The 16201-nt window shown below is 62.1% G+C and overlaps 1 protein-coding gene across 1 annotated transcript in view; it reads left to right on the plus strand.

The window, feature by feature from the left end:
- The window catches only part of LRP1 (LDL receptor related protein 1), a gene marked incomplete at its 5' end in the record, with an annotated part of 91305 nt that extends 77011 nt beyond the window's left edge, over positions 1-14294 (plus strand). Inside the window, 27 exons of the mRNA XM_082011773.1 lie at positions 144-237; positions 690-806; positions 917-1036; positions 1578-1700; positions 2059-2184; positions 2468-2584; positions 4477-4583; positions 4795-4927; positions 5194-5313; positions 5845-5967; positions 6229-6372; positions 6456-6590; positions 6849-6968; positions 7266-7537; positions 7629-7807; positions 8095-8201; positions 8424-8540; positions 8909-9085; positions 9477-9617; positions 9695-9868; positions 9961-10122; positions 10401-10575; positions 10928-11032; positions 11228-11292; positions 11555-11642; positions 11822-11966; positions 12331-14294. Coding sequence (XP_081867899.1) covers positions 144-237; positions 690-806; positions 917-1036; positions 1578-1700; positions 2059-2184; positions 2468-2584; positions 4477-4583; positions 4795-4927; positions 5194-5313; positions 5845-5967; positions 6229-6372; positions 6456-6590; positions 6849-6968; positions 7266-7537; positions 7629-7807; positions 8095-8201; positions 8424-8540; positions 8909-9085; positions 9477-9617; positions 9695-9868; positions 9961-10122; positions 10401-10575; positions 10928-11032; positions 11228-11292; positions 11555-11642; positions 11822-11966; positions 12331-12471 — 3627 coding nt within the window. The 3' untranslated portion in view covers positions 12472-14294. The remainder of the gene's footprint in view (positions 1-143; positions 238-689; positions 807-916; positions 1037-1577; positions 1701-2058; positions 2185-2467; positions 2585-4476; positions 4584-4794; positions 4928-5193; positions 5314-5844; positions 5968-6228; positions 6373-6455; positions 6591-6848; positions 6969-7265; positions 7538-7628; positions 7808-8094; positions 8202-8423; positions 8541-8908; positions 9086-9476; positions 9618-9694; positions 9869-9960; positions 10123-10400; positions 10576-10927; positions 11033-11227; positions 11293-11554; positions 11643-11821; positions 11967-12330) is intronic.
- Positions 14295-16201: the final 1907 nt, after the last annotated feature.

Genomic DNA, 16201 nt, shown 5'->3' on the forward strand with positions numbered 1-16201 from the left:
CAGGGCACAGAGTGTCCTGGGATTGCCTGGGAAGGGACAGCATGGAGATCAGTGCCCTTGGCAGAGTTCTCTCGGGACAAAGCCTTCTGGGGTCCTCCCTCCCCATTCCCAGCCGTCCTCACAAGCTCATCTCTCTGTCACAGTTTGTCTGCAAGAATGACAAGTGCATCCCTTTCTGGTGGAAATGCGACACCGAGGACGACTGCGGAGACCGTTCGGATGAGCCAGAGGACTGCCGTGAGTGCTGAGGGGATCTGACCACAGCCAGTGGTGTCCCAGCACCCTGGCCATGCTGCCTGGCTCTTGACAGCCCTACAGCATCTGTGTGCTGCCTGGAGCAGCCTGGTGCTGCTTGGGCAGCTGGCCCCCCAAAGCCCTGCTGCTGCTCTGGCTTCAGGATAGCACTGCTGTTCACTGCTCAGCTCTGGTGGAGAGGAGGGTTACCCCACTAACGGGGCTTAGAGAACAGTGGGATAACAGGCTGTCCCTGCGTGGGGTGTTGCCCCATGGAGGACAACAGCCAACTGCTGCTCTCACAGCCCAGCTGCCCCTTCACTGCCCCAAAGCCCAGGGTTGGGTGCAGGTTACTGAGTCCCTGCTGAGGACTCCAGAGGGGGAAAAGCAGGAGGTTAAGGTTCACGCTGAAAATGTTCCCCAGAGCAAATGTTTCACCCTGTCTTATCCCACAGCTGAGTTCAAATGCAGGCCGGGGCAGTTCCAGTGCTCCACTGGGATCTGCACCAACCCAGCCTTCATCTGTGATGGAGACAATGACTGCCAGGACAACTCAGATGAAGCCAACTGTGGTAGGTTCTCCACCTCCGCTTGTGACCCTCAAACCCCAGCAGGACTGCAGCATCCCAGCAGAGCAGAGATGCAACGTGTCAGCTTTTGACCGTGCTGCCTCCCTTCCCAGATATCCACGTCTGTCTGCCCAGCCAGTTCAAATGCACCAACACCAACCGCTGCATCCCTGGCATTTTCCGCTGCAATGGTCAGGACAACTGTGGTGACGGCGAGGATGAGAAGGACTGTCGTAAGTGGAGAGCTGTTAAGTGTGTTAGGGATGGGGAGCATGCACAGTTAGGGCTGAGGAGTTCAGTGCTGTGTCAGATCTGTGTCTTTGGGTATTGGCTTCTCTGCAGGCTGGCTTCTGGGTGGTCCTGCCCCTGGGCATGGGGCTTTCTCCTTACCTCTGCTCTGGGTAGAGCCTCTGTGCACTGTCACCCTGCTGCCCGTACAGACACTTCTGTTTCCTAGTGGAAATTAAATCCTTGAATCCCTCAGAGTGGCAAGTTCAATATTTGCCATGCATTTGCGCTGAGCCTGTTGCGCAGCTGAGGGATCGTGTGCCTTCTGCCCTGTATCACTGCAGCTGGTCAAGTCTTCTGGGACCACCACAAGGCTTCGCTCCCCTGCCCTCTGGCGCATGTGGTCGCCAAGCATGGCCAGACACTTGTGATGCCCAGAGCACCTGCATGCCTCTCTGCTCTGTGGGGTGGTCTTTGTGGGGGTGGTGGCTGGCTGACCCCTGCCTGCCCTGCTGCCTGTCCTGACTCTGCTTCTCCCTCCCGCAGCGGAGGTGACTTGTGCCCCCAACCAGTTCCAGTGCGCAATCACCAAGCGCTGCATCCCCCGTGTCTGGGTGTGCGACCGGGACAACGACTGTGTGGATGGCTCAGATGAACCTGCCAACTGTAGTAAGAAGCCTGCGCAGGGAGGGTGGGGTGGCTCTGGCCACACTGGGAGCTCCCCCTCAGCCAGTCACGTCTGTGTGTCTCTGCCCGTGGCATGGCGGGTCCCTGCAGGTGCTGCAGGCAGTGGGTGGTGGTGGTGGTGGCTCTGCGTGGATCTGTCCCGCTGAGATACTCCTCTCTCTGACTTCTCCTCGGAGAGCTGCTTGAAAGGGCGGGATCTTGCCCTCCCTATTCCAAGCAGGGGTGCTACAGTCAGCTCCAGGCTGCTGGCACAAAGTGTTCTTCAGCCCTGTGGAGAAAAATGTTCCTGGCCAGTTCTAACCCCATCTCATATCTGTGTCATCTTTTTTCTCCCTGCCAGCACAAATGACATGTGGTGTGGATGAGTTCCGGTGCAAGGACTCGGGCAGGTGCATCCCGGCACGCTGGAAGTGTGATGGGGAGGACGACTGTGGGGACGGGTCCGACGAGCCCAAGGAGGAATGCGGTGAGCAGGGACTGGGGCTGGGGAGATGAGCCCAGAGAGCATCTCGTGACCCCCTCCTTCCCCGAGGGTCAGGCTGCCTTGGTACCATCTGTCCCCTCCACCTCACCAGTGTGCCTGGGGCTGGGGGAAGTTTTAGCTGCTCCTTTTCCAAAGCACGTGGGCAAGGCTGGGTCGGAGGGAGGCTGGCAGAGCGCGCAGCACTGCCTGCCCTGCTAGCTGGCGTGCCCATCCCTCCCCTTGTGTGGGGCAGTGCTGATGCTTGTCCCTGTCTCATCCCTTCCAGATGAACGCACCTGCGAGCCCTACCAGTTCCGCTGCAAGAACAACCGCTGCGTGCCAGGTCGCTGGCAGTGCGACTACGACAACGATTGCGGGGACAACTCAGATGAGGAGAGCTGCAGTACGTGCTGCCTTTGAGCCTTTGCTGTCCCAGGAGCCAGCTGTGCAATGGAGAGGGGAGCAATTCATGTCTTCCCAGCCCCTCTCCCAGCTATGGGGGGGAGCATCAGGCTGGCTGGGGCTGGTGGCCGGGGAGCCCAGGGAGCAGCCTCCTCCCCCTGCACAGGGTGCGCCGGACTCCAGGGGTCTGGCTAGCCTGGTCCCGCAGCCGGGGCTCAGCTGCTGGCTGCTCTGAGGAGAGGCTGCAAGTGGGACAGGTAAAAGGGAGGAGGGACAATGACCTCCCCAGGAGGCAGCACAGGCCCCCCTGCGGGGCTCGTGGGTGCCTCATCCCACTCACGGTGGAGCAGCTTTGCTTTAGACCATCGCCCCGTGCTTTGGCCCCAGCCTGGCAGGCAGCACCCTATGAAACGGTGTGGCCTGGGAAGGCAGTGGGGGCACACTGAGCCGTTGGGACGGGGGCTGTGGAAACACCTGAACCTGGGTCGCACACCTGGACCTGGACCAGTGTGCGGGGAGGCGGCTGGTCCCTGGAAGCTGTGGCAGACAATCAAGTTGCTGTCCCTGAATGAGTTACCGCTTGTCGGCGGAGCTGCGCCAGCACTGACCCCGCTGCGCAGCAGAGGACCGTGACCGTCCGTGTGGATGAGACAGACGAGCTGCAGGCAGCAGCCTGGTCCTGTCCCTCTGGAGGGGCCCAAGCTGCCCGTGGGACGGTACTGGGGTCTGGTCTGCTGCCCGCCACAGCGGCCCGGGCAGAGCCAGACCCTCTTCCCACCATGCAGCGCCCACCCTGCGTCCCTCTGTCTCCCTGCAGCTCTCTAGGGTGCAACTTTGTTTTCTTTTCTGTTGATTTTCATGTTGTGTTTTTGAGTTTGTGCCATTTCACTTCATCTTATGTTTTTCTCCATTTTCACACTGTCGTTATGGGGCGCTCAGAGGTAGGTTCCTGCCAAAATCTTTTAATTCCGTGTACAGTGTCTCTAAAATAAATGAAGACAATAAATTCTAGGTGAGGGCAGAGGGGTCGGGACTGGACAACCCAGGTGGATTTACTGAGCATCAGCACCAGCATCTCCCTCCACTGGAGCTGAAGTCAGGGAGGGTCTGACCCTCTGCCTCCACTGCTGGGGCCCATGCATGGCTCATACTGGGCTCCAAAATCTGTCCCCACCTTGACCCTTCCTGCTCCGGCCGGACACCCACTGTGCCCCTCTTCCCCGCAGTCCTGTCGGCTTCTGCACCGCGGCCAGAGCCACCAGCTGCCGCGACACCTCCTACACCCGGGGCCTCCCTGGGGCAACGCGGGGGGGAAGGGTCCCGGCAACTGTCGCAGGCAGGAGGCCGCACCGCGCGCCGTCCCCCTGCAGATGGATTTGGCAGCGACTGTGCCGGTGCCACCCCAGCGGGTCGCATTGAGCTGCAAGGGCTGCGGGTGTGCCGGCTCTGCCAGTCCTGGCCAGGGCGCCGCTGCCTTCCTCCTGCCCGGAGCTGCTGGTGGGGCAGCAGACGTGGGCAGCAGGGAGCTGTGGGGCCAGTGTTGCCTTCAGTGGGGAACGACCTGGGGGACATGTGCAGCTGGGAATCTGCCAGAAGCAAGTCTGTGTGGCCATAGTACCCCCCGAAAACCCCATTTCCCTGCAGGGAGCTGGGAGCCCTGGAGTGGGATGGGAGGGGGGCTGGGAGGTGGTATCAGCCGTGCCCCTCTGGCAGTTGCTCCAGCTCTGCTTGCATCCCACCCTGTCCCCAGTGCCACTGGGGACACAGTGTCCCCAGACACAGTGTCTGTGTCAACCTGTGCCCCCCCAGGCCGTTGGCCAGGGAGACCTTCTGCCCTCGCAGCCCTGCCTGCAGCCCACACTCAGGGGGACGCCCTGTGTTCTCTGTCCCCAGCACCCCGGCCCTGCTCGGAGAGCGAGTTCTCGTGTGCCAATGGCCGCTGCATCGCCGGCAGGTGGAAGTGCGATGGCGACCACGACTGTGCGGATGGCTCTGATGAGGTATGGTACTGAGGGCAGGGGCTCCCTGCCAGCACCTTCACCCTGCCCATGCGTGGGAGTGGGGACACATCCCACTCAGAGTGCCTCTGCCGGTGGTCCTCCGCCACCAAGCGGGGCTTGAGAGCCTGATCCTGCGTGTAGTTATGGGACGGGAGGCTGGTATGGCCGAGGCTGTGACTGCTGACTGCTGTCCCTTGCACTTCCCCTGCAGAAAGACTGCACGCCACGCTGCGAGTTTGACCAGTTCCAGTGCAAGAACGGGCACTGCATCCCCATGCGCTGGCGCTGCGATGCTGATGCAGACTGCATGGATGGCACCGATGAGGAGAACTGCGGCACTGGGGGTAACAGTAGCGCTGTGTTACTCCCTCGGGGCCGGTTGTCTTCCCCTCTTCCCCTCTGTGTCTCCTCTGTCCCCGCTGTGGTTGGGAGTGCTCCCTTGTGTGTGTGTCATAACCGCTCCGCCTGGCCCTAGGGCATGCACAGACACACATCCGAGCCCTGGAGAGCCCCTGGCTGTGCTGGAAGTTGGAGTTGCAGCCCCAGACCAGCGTTTTGGCAGCCAGGCGGCACGGGCTGACACGTGTTCTCTTGCCCTGTGGTGTTGCAGTTCGCACATGCCCCCTGGACGAGTTCCAGTGCAACAACACGCTGTGCAAGCCCCTGGCCTGGAAGTGTGATGGGGAGGATGACTGTGGGGATAACTCGGATGAAAACCCTGAGGAGTGCTGTGAGTGACACCGCGTTGCCTCTCCCTGCTCCTGGCAAGGCATGGCATGGCATCCGGCACGCATCTGCCCACAGGGCAGCAGCCTGCCTTGAGCGCCTGCATGCTGGGGAGGGCTGACATACCTGGGGGCTGGGCACCGCTGCGGGTACCCAGGAGGGCTGTGGGTACCTCTGGCAGTTCCACACATCCACTCTAGATGGGTCCTCTTGGGGCTGGCCAGTGGGGCCCGGGGGTCAGGAGATGGCTCTGGTTGAGAGAGCGGAGTTGCAGAGGTGCTGAGCCAGGCGTGGGGCTGGCAGTGGGGAGCGGGGGCTGAGAGAGCAGAGCGCTGACCCTCCTGCAGCTGGGCCAGCAACCAAGCGATTGTCTTTGCTTTAGTCTCTTGCTTTAGTCTCTGGAGCCCGCTTGCCCTCGTGGGACAGGCCTCCCCGGAGAGCGGGCAGAGGCTGAGCAGCAGCTCGTGACAAGTGTGACAGCCTGGCTATGGCGTCTCCTTTCACCGTCACCGTTTGTTTCTGTTTGCTGGTGCAGTGAAATTCCAGTGTCCCCCCAACAGACCGTTCCGCTGCAAGAATGACCGCGTATGTCTGTGGATCGGTCGACAGTGCGACGGCATTGACAACTGTGGAGACAACACGGATGAGAAGGACTGTGGTGAGTGGGGCTGCCTGTGGGCACTGCTCTGTACTCGGCGTGGATGGGGCAGTGGGTTGCCACTGCCCTCAGGCGGATCCTTGCACAATCGTGGGTTTAGCCTGGGTGTTGGGGTTTGCTTTGCCCACTCCTTCTTCCCAAAATCGGGAGGCGGATGCAGGCATCCTGGGTCCCTTCCTGTGCTGTTCACACCTTGAGGCTCCTGCAGGGCTGGGTGCCCAGGAACACAGAGCATCACAGCCGCTTCCTGTGCTCCCGCAGAGTCACCCACAGCCAAGCCCAAGAGCTGCAGCCAGGACAAGAACGAGTTCCTGTGTGAGAACAAGAAGTGCATCAGCACCAACCTCCGCTGCAACTTCTTTGATGACTGTGGAGATGGCTCCGATGAGGAGTCCTGCTCCCACGGTGGGTGGGGAACTGGTTGGGGGTGAGGGTGGACACGGGGGAAGCTGTGAAGGCATGGGTGCTGATGGTGTGTCCCACCCCAGATCACAAGTCGTATGACTGCATGACCAACACCACCATGTGCGGAGACGAGGCCCAGTGCATTCAGTCACAGTCCACCACGTACTGTACGTGCCGCAGAGGCTTCCAGAAGGTGCCAGACAAGAATTCCTGCCAAGGTACTTCCTGCCGCTGTTGGAGAGGGCGGGGGGTCGGGCCGTCAGGTTTGTGGTTGGATATGGCCGGTAAGATGCATCTTCACATCTGTGGAGTGTCTGGGGCGACAGAAATGGTGTCCTTGAGGCACAAACATGGGGAATGGTGGGGAGAGACTGGGTCTCTGAGCCCTGGGTAGCACAGACCAGACCCCGAAGAGGGGCCAACGAGTGGGGGCACCCTGCTGGTCTCCCGCCTGACTCCTGTCTCCTGCTGCTCAGACGTCAACGAGTGCCTGCGCTTTGGGACCTGCTCCCAGCTTTGCAACAACACCAAGGGCTCCCACATCTGCAGCTGTGCCAAGAACTTCATGAAGACGGACAACATGTGCAAGGCAGAAGGTCAGGAGGGAACAGGGGCTTGCACAGATCCTGTGGTTGTTCATGCTGTGCTGCAGGACCCAGACACTCTTCCCTCCCTGCTCCTCCTCTTCTCCTTGTACCTCTGCCCCCCCTTCCTTCCAGCACTGCTGAGGGCAGGTGCCAGGCTTTGCTGGTGCTGTCAGTCTGTCCTTCCCTGGCAGACCAAGCCCCCAAGGGGGTGCCAAGCTCCCAGCGACCACATCCTCTGCCCCATGGTGGAGCTCGGCTCACCCCCCGCTGCTGGCCCAGCCCACGCCAACAGCTCCTCTTCTGCAGGCTCCGAGCACCAAATCCTCTACATCGCAGACGACAACAAGATCCGGAGCATGTACCCCTTCAATCCCAACTCGGCTTATGAGCCGGCCTTCCAGGGCGACGAGAACGTGCGCATCGATGCCATGGACATCTACGTCAAAGGCAACAAGATCTACTGGACCAACTGGCACACAGGCAGGATCTCGTACCGGGAGCTGCCTGCCTCTTCTGCTGCCTCCACCGCCTCCAACCGCAACAGGCGCCAGATTGACGGCGGTGTCACCCACCTGAATGTGAGCTCTGCCAAGGGCATGGTGGGAGGCACCAAGGCTGCGCTGCCGGTGCCCTCTGCCCTCACCTCTCCCTCCTTTCTGCCCTTCACAGATCTCGGGGCTGAAGATGCCACGGGGAATTGCCATTGACTGGGTTGCTGGAAACATCTACTGGACAGACTCAGGGCGGGATGTCATTGAGGTGGCGCAGATGAAAGGCGAGAATCGCAAGACGCTGATCTCGGGCATGATTGATGAGCCCCACGCCATCGTAGTTGACCCGCTTAGGGGGTGAGAGACTCGAGCCCTTTCTCCCTTCCTTCTGCCCAGCCCTCACCCCGGCTCCTCTCACCAACAAGCCCGTCCGTGGTGGAAGCTCCCTGTGCCCCAGCACCACTGTCTGTGTCAGCTTGAGTTGCTGTGCCGTGGAGTCAGCTGGCCCATTAGGGTCACATCAGTGGCTCTAGGATGCTGTGGGGACAACGCAGGAGGGTTTCTCTGACAATGGGGCATTGGATTGTTCTGCTTTTCCCCTCCTTGCTCTTCTGCCGGGAGTGACCTGCCTGTGTCCTTCACAGGACGATGTACTGGTCAGACTGGGGCAATCACCCCAAGATCGAGACGGCTGCTATGGACGGGACACTGCGTGAGACCCTTGTGCAGGACAACATCCAGTGGCCAACAGGTAAATAAAGATGGATGCCAGGAGGGGTACAAGGGGTGGCGAAAGCCTTGACAGGAAGGATGTACAGCCCACTCGTGTTGAGGAGGCTCAGCTTGGGAGCCCTGAGCCCCATGGCAGGAGTGTGTAGTGGTGGTGATGGGGCTGTTCTCCTGGTCACTTGGTCAAGAGGAGCTCGGGGTGGGCTGGGGGCCCGTACCTCACTTTGGGTGTGTACCCCTTCAGGCCTGGCTGTGGACTACCACAACGAGCGGTTGTACTGGGCCGATGCCAAGCTCTCTGTCATCGGCAGCATCCGGCTCAACGGCACCGACCCTGTTGTGGCCATTGACAACAAGAAGGGTAAGCAGCGCCCAAGACCCGCCAGAGCAGCAGGGAGGAGAGGGACCTGCCAGGGTGCGATGTCCCTGGGGTGTGGTCCCGGCACAGCCCAGCCTCCTGGGGCCCCCGGCCTGGGTCGTGCTGCAGGGCAGACCCCAGCGCTGAGCCAGGGATACTCAGCAGACAGCAGCAAGGGTGGGTTTTCCTCATTAAATGCTCCACAGCAGGACCAGAGCCTGCTGGCACTGCTGTTCCCCCAAAACTGTCCCCCTCATACAGGGTGGGAGGCCCACCAAATCCATCCAAAATCCCTGATCAGCCCTGCCCAAGGCGGTGAGCAGCCAGCCGTGCTGCCTCTGCCTGTACATGCCCGCTCTTCGCTTCCCCAGGGCTGAGCCATCCTTTCAGCATCGACATCTTTGAGGACTACATCTACGGTGTCACCTACATCAACAACCGCATCTTCAAGATCCACAAGTTTGGGCACAAGGCTGTCACCAACCTGACATCTGGCCTCAACCATGCCACCGACGTCGTGCTCTACCACCAGTACAAGCAACCGGAAGGTGCGTGCCAGGCCCGGGACCCCCACCCTGCTCCCAGGGTGGGAGAGAGGTGCCCGGGGCCTGATCTCTGATACGGGGTGCCAGAGGGTGAGGGGAGCGCTGGTAGAGCTTGGGGAAAGAGCGGACTCAGCCACCCAGCTTCCCTGCTCAAAGTGGGGAGCATCTGGACGGGCAGGGGCGATCAGTGGGAAGGGGGGTGGATTGTGGGGGGAGGCCAGCTGCAATAGGGAGCTGTCAGCTGCCGACCCCAGGGCACTGGGGATAGGCACAGGGCTTGGGCAGCTGTAGGGCTGGGGGGTGTCCTAAAGCTGTTGGGGAGTAGTCATTTGCCAGGAGGGCTGTGGGTCATCCAGCCGCCCTCATCCTGCATCGTCCCCTCCCCTCTCGGCAGTGACCAACCCTTGCGACCGCAAGAAGTGCGAGTGGCTCTGCCTGCTGAGCCCCAGCGGCCCTGTCTGCACCTGCCCCAACGGCAAGCGCCTGGACAATGGCACCTGCGTGGTCATTCCCTCGCCCACCGTCTCCCCCGTTGGTAGGTGGTCTGGAGGAGGAAGGGGGGGGGTTGTCCCGCCTGCCACAGTCCCGCTCACCTCCATCCCTCTGTCCCAGTGCCCACCACCGACACCTGCGACCTGGTCTGCCTGAATGGCGGCAGCTGCTTCCTCAACGCCCGCAAGCAGGCCAAGTGCCGCTGCCAGCCACGCTACAACGGGGAGAAGTGCCAGATTGACCAGTGCTGGGACTACTGCCAGAACGGGGGCACGTGCGCCGCCTCCCCATCGGGTGAGGCTGCTGGGGGCAAGCCTGGGGGTCGGGACTGGTCCTGGACAGACAGACAGACAGACGGGGAGCATGCTAATGGCTCTTGTTCTCAGGCATGCCAACCTGCCGCTGCCCCACTGGCTTCACGGGGCCTCGGTGCAACCAGCAAGTGTGCACTGACTACTGCCTGAACAATGGCAGCTGCACCGTCAACCAGGGCAACCAGCCCAACTGCCGCTGCCTGCCCACCTTCATCGGGGACCGCTGCCAGTACCGTGAGTGCTACCTGCCTGGGGCGAGGGTGGCTGGGGACAGTGCCTGGAATGTCAGACCACTGGGTCCCCCTCTTCTGGAGGATGCTTTTTAGGGACCTCTGGGGACCAGCACTTGAGAGGTTGGACTCCCAGGTCCCCCTCTTTGGGGGATGCTCTCTGGGGACCTGGAGTTGTGTGGTGCTCTATGGGGGACCAGGGCCACGAACAGCCTTCCCAGGGGCTGGCAGTCTGAGGGGCCAGCGTGGGGCTGCCCGCCCTGACCCCACCATCGCCTGCAGGGCAGTGCTTCGACTACTGTGAAAATGAGGGCATCTGCCAGATGACCGCCAGCGGCACCAAGCAGTGCCGCTGCCCTCCACAGTTCGAGGGCACACAGTGCCAGGACAACAAGTGCTCCCGGTGCCAGGAGGGCAAGTGCAGCATCAACAAGCAGAGTGGAGAAGTCTCCTGCATGTAGGTACTGGGGGCATTGAACTCAAGGGAGGAAAAGGGGATGGTGGGCACAAGGACCCGAGAAAAAAAAAATGTGTCCCTGTGGCTGGATCATTGGGGATTGGCCACAGCTGAGAGATGCTGGGTCAGTAATTTGGGCAGCTAAGAAATCTGGGAGACCTCAGGGCCCTTGGAGGAGGTGATGGAGGTGTCTATCCCCCAAGCCCATCTTGATGTCCCAGCAGCTGTCCGCACGGCACAGCCGTGAGCCATGCGCCGTGCATGAGCTAACAGCCTCCAGCAAGCAGATTCCTGGGTGGTGGGGCACGGTGCAGGCTGGGTATACACATGTGCCTGATCCTCTGCCCCACAGCTGCCCCGACGGCAAGATTGCACCCAGCTGCCTGACCTGCGACAACTACTGCCTGCACGGCGGTACCTGCTCCATCAGTGACAAGACGCAGCTGCCCGAGTGCCTGTAAGCAGAGCTGGGCACGAGGCGGGTGGGGGCTATGGGCAGGCTGCTTGCCTCCCCAAGCAGAGGGAGCACATGACTGACAGACCCCAACCTGTGTGCCCCCCCCGGCCCCCAGATCTGTGCCCCACCTCTCCCCCCTCCTCCCTGCATGCTGTCCTGTCCCTGCTAACCCCAGTGCTCTCCCCGTGTTCTTAGGTGCCCGGTGGGGATGACGGGGACACGCTGTGAGGACTTCATTGTCAGTGAGCAGCAGAGCAACCGTACGTATTGGGTAGTCGCCACCCCAGGCAGCGCCATGAGGCCGGACACCAAACTGGGGGCATCGGGGCCACTATGTGCCTGTGAAGCCAGGGTTGCCTGGTGCCCCCATGCAAGTCCTGAACCCTGTTCTCAGGTGGAGAGGGGGCAGGTCCTTTCCTGCAGGCAACGCCAACCCAGGCTGCTGGACCTGCTACTGCCCGGGGCATGCGGTCACTGGCCCCCATACACGCTCTGACTGTACCTGCACCTCTTGTCCTGCAGGAACGGCCTCCATTGTCATCCCTATCCTGTTGCTGCTCATCCTCCTCATCGTCGTGGCTTTTGTGTGGTACAAGTGGAGGATTAAAGGGTGAGTCTGGGCTCTTGGGGCCTGGGAAGGAGCATTACCCAGCCAGGACAGAAACCCTCCTTGCAGGGCTTGAAAGCCTCAATGGTGTGGGACAAACAAGCAGGACCGGTGGTGGCGTGGGGGCCCCATTCGCTGCACCCCATGTTGCTGGCACTGACCCCCTGTCTCACCCTCCCCAGCGCCAAGGGCTTCCAGCACCAGCGAATGACGAATGGTGCCATGAACGTGGAGATCGGGAACCCCACCTACAAAATGTACGAAGGGGAGCCCGATGACGATGTGGGGGAGCTGCTGGATGCAGACTTCACCCTGGACCCTGACAAGGTGAGGAGTGGGCCCGCTGTGGCACAGAGGGGCTGTGAGCTGTGCAGGGTCCAGCCTGAAGTGGGGGATGCAGAGGGGGCGCGTGCCGAGGCAGGGGGCATGTTGCTGCGGCAGGGTCAGGGCTCCCTGGGGCTGCTCTCTGTGTTGAGGCTGGGGGGCTCCAAGGGGCTGCAGAGGCTTCGGGGGTGGAGGCTGTGGAGAGGGATGGGGACAGCCTCAGGGTCAGCGGTGGTGTACTGGGAGGAGGTTGTGGCTGGTATGGGCTCTTGCCGAGGCACCCTGGGGGAAAGGACACCTCTGCGGACTGCTCTGCCAGGGAGGGAGGTGTCCATGCCCCCTCCCACCTGCTTCCCCCTCTCCACAGCCCACCAACTTCACCAACCCTGTCTATGCCACGCTGTACATGGGCGCCCACAACAGCCGCAACTCACTGGCTAGCACGGACGAGAAGCGGGAGCTGCTGTCGCGGGGTGCAGATGACGACCTGGCGGACCCCCTGGCATAGGGGCAGGACAGGGGTGAAGGGCCGCTGGGTCATGGCACCCGGGCCTGGCACGAGACACCCATTGCAGGAGGCGGTTGGGGGCCGGGGGAGCCAAGAGCCACTGTATAAATGTACAAATGAAGGATTATTACTTTTCTATGTGAGCAGTATTATTACCTGTATATTCCCCGGTACCAGGCCTCGGCGCCTCTGATTACCAGATCCGGCTTTGGTTTATTTTAAATCTCTTTACATTGGGCTCCCTCTCCCTTCCCCTCCCACCCGTGGGACAAGCCAGCGTTTTGGAGCAGGGACGGTGCCACAGTTGGTGTGCCAGGACGAACTTGCTGGGGCTGCTGCAGCCGGGGCTGACGGGAGACACGGGGTTACTGCTACGTGGGGCGTAGGCAGGAGGGAGGCAGAGCAGGGCTCCCCAGCTCTAAGCTCCATCCCCCCCGGCACCTGCAGCTCCCCTCTCCAGGGGCTCCATTTCCTCGCCCCCCTCCCCTGCAATCTGCTGCTCCCCAGGTCCCCCCTTCTGCAGCTTTTAGCCTTTGCCAAGCTCCTTCAGCCCCCGTTCCCCTCCCTCCCCCCCTTTTTCTCCACCAGTGCCCTCCCTCCCTCCCCGCCATTCTCAGCTCTGCCCGATTGTTACAGGGGACAGGGACTAAGGCCGCCACCACTGCCCCAGCCCTGTTGTGGCACAGAGGGGCCCTGGCGGGCCTGGCCCCACAGCCCCTCGCTCTGGCTTGTCGCCTGCACCTCACCGGCTCTCCAACATGCACATTTTTTAACAGGAGAAAAAAAAAACAAAAACAAAAACAAAACCATGGAAATGACCTAGCTTTTATAGTAGTAATAAATAAATGCATGTGGGGGGAGGGCGGGCGGTGACCCCATCCTTTTATTGGGGGGAAATGTTTTAATAATTTTTGCTGGATTACTTTACAACTAAACAAAACAGATATTGTTATAAATAAAATTTTTAAAAACTGAAGCGCAGGCTGCTGGTTGGTGGGAAGGCAGCGTGCCGGAGCGGCTGCGGGGCGCGGGGAGGGAGCCCAGGTCACCAGGTGCTGTGGCCCTGACGCCCTTGAAGCCCAGCGGCGCCAGTCGTGGCCTGGGGAGCAGTGGGGAGGGGTGACACGGGCGGGTGGGGAGAGGCAGGAGGGTCCCACCAGGGGCTCTTGCTCCATCGCGTTGCCGTGGGAGCGCGTGGCAGGGGCACGGTCTTTTCCGTCCAGGACCCCGGGCAGGAGCGTGGATGGGACGGAGAGCTGCGCGTGCTCGAGCGAGCCTAAGCGTGCCTGTGCGTGCGGCGCTGCCCGGGCGCTCCCGGGGGTGCGGCGCCCGTGCCGGTGCATGTGCCGCTCGGGGTGACGCGGGTGCGTGCGCACGTGTGCGCGACGGCTCCCCGCTGCCGGCAGCGCCTCCCGGGGCCCCGCTGAGGGCCCCGGGGCCCCCGAGCTGCCGCGGCCTCGGCGCCGGCTCCTCCTGCGCTGCGGCGAGCGGAAACACCCCGAGGCACCGGGCAGCGAAGCGCCGGACCCGGGCACCGGCGGCGCGCGCGGGCCCGGAATCCGCCACCAGGTGGCGCCGCCGCCCTCGAGGACGGAGCGGGGGGCTGCACGCGCACCCCCGTGTGCCCCCGTGTGCCCGCACCGCTTCGTCCGCGCCCTGCGTGCAGCCCTGCGGCGGGCGGAGGCCCCGCCCGTACGGCTGCCCGCGGGGGAAGGGGTGGCAGAGGCGCGGGGGGGGCCGGTGGTCTCTCGCCCAACGTCTGTCCCCTCCCCAGCGGCTGCTCGGGGTCCCCGTCCCGCCGCTCGTCACCCTGGCCACGCTCCCCCCACGCATCCCCGGGCACCGGACCGCGGCCAGCAGGGATGGCTGTGGCTGGACCGGTGCTGAGGGCGGGGGGCTGGGAGGGACCACCCGCACCTCTCAGACAGCGGAGGGGGCGCGAGGGCAGCGCTGGCCGGCTACTGGCTCTCATCCACCCTGGCGGGCTCTCGCTGAGTGGGACTGGGGTGGGGGCTGGCCTGTGCTCGGGGCGTCAGGCCCTTGGACTGGCAGCCGCACCCTGCCCCGGCCACGCTTAGCCCTGCTGTGGGCCAGGGCCGCAGCAGCAGAGCCGGGTGTGGGTTGTGATGGGAGCGCGGGGCCGTGACGGTGCCCTGTGGCACCCCCGGCCTGCGGCTCAGCAGAGCAGGTCAACACTTGGCACCCTCCCTGCCAGCATCTGCCTCCGCATCAGCCCCCCTGGTCTCCTTGCGGATGCTGAGCTGAGGACGCAGCTGCTGCATTTGAAAAGCCCCAAACCCATCTGCAAAGGGATCTGGTGCGGCCCAAGCGCGGCATGGCCCTTAGATCTATTTCAATACCAGCTCTTTGTTCACTTATCGGTTTCTTATATCTCCTCTAGAGGTTTTTTTCCTCCCTTTCCCCTCTCTCCCCCCCTTCTCGTCTTTTTCCTTCAATCTTTTTAATTTTTTTAAACCTTTACTTATTTCCCCTCACCATGCCTCTACCCTCCCAGATCTTAGGCCAGTGGGCTCTTAATTGTGTGGGAGGGGTCTTCCCGGAGCCCCTTGGACCTCTCACAGACCCTAGTGTCCCTTTACTCCCTGATGAGACCATCAGGGGCACCAGCACCCCCCTGGGGGTTTGCTCCAGTGATGTGGGGCAAAGCCCTGGCCATGCAGGGGTACCAGATCTGGAGGGCCCATGGGCCTTGCCAGTGAGGTTGGACCCACACAGCCCCTGGCCGGGGCTTAGCTGCCCCATCCCTTCTGCGGCCCTGGGGCAAAGGGGGTAAATGCAGTACTGGGGGGGGAGCCAGCACTTCGGTTCCTGAGGGGATCCTAGCTGTGCAGTGAGAGGGGCGCGGAGGCTCCTGCCAGTGTGGGAAGCAGGAAACCGAGGAGGAGTGGGGAGCATGGGCTGTGGGGCTGGCAGTGGTTCTCACACCAGCTGGTAGCACTGGGACTGCAGCAGCAGCAAGAGAGGGACTGAAGGGACCTTTCCTGGACAGAGCATTCCCCTGTGCCCCGGCTGTGGACCCTGAGTGTGCGGTGCCACACGCCCCTGCTTGGGGCAGCGCTTCGGCTGGGTGCCTGCGGCCGGCACTGCACTGCCCTGCCCAGGGCTGCTGTGGGGCTAGCATGAGGCTGGTGTGGGGCTGGTGCGGGGGTTGTATGGAGCTGGTACGGGACTGCCTGGGGTCCTGAAGCCCCATGGTGCACGGGGCAGTCCTGCAAGACTGGCCACAGAGCCAGGACTCCTGGATCCCCCCACTCTGTGTCGGCGCTGTCCTCTCCTTTCTCTTTCCCTTCTCTCTCATTTCCCTTCATTTCTCTCCCTCTCCCTTTCTGTTGCTTATTTCGCCTTTACCTTTTATTCATTCTGTCTCCACACGTACGCACGGTTCTGCAATGCTCCCCCCATCCTGTGCTTGCCCCCAGCCCTGCTGATACCAAAGCCCCTGCCGGCGGCTTCCCCGGAAGGCGAGCAGATAATAATAGTAATAACAGTAACAATAATAGTAATAGCAATAAAGTGATAGTATTGGGGAGGGATTCCTGCTGAGCTGGGGGGGGTATGAGAACACCTGGCAGACCCCTCTGAGAGGGGCCCGGCACTGGGATGGAGGGATGAGCACATGTGTGTGCATGTGCACACACACGTGTTACATGCAGGCGGCACAGGTTGCGTGTCCAGCCCAAGATGTGGTGTGTACTGCGGGTGGGGGTGT

This window comes from Phaethon aethereus (genome assembly GCF_964289735.1).
Source record: "Phaethon aethereus genome assembly, chromosome: 29".
NCBI lineage: Eukaryota > Metazoa > Chordata > Aves > Phaethontiformes > Phaethontidae > Phaethon > Phaethon aethereus.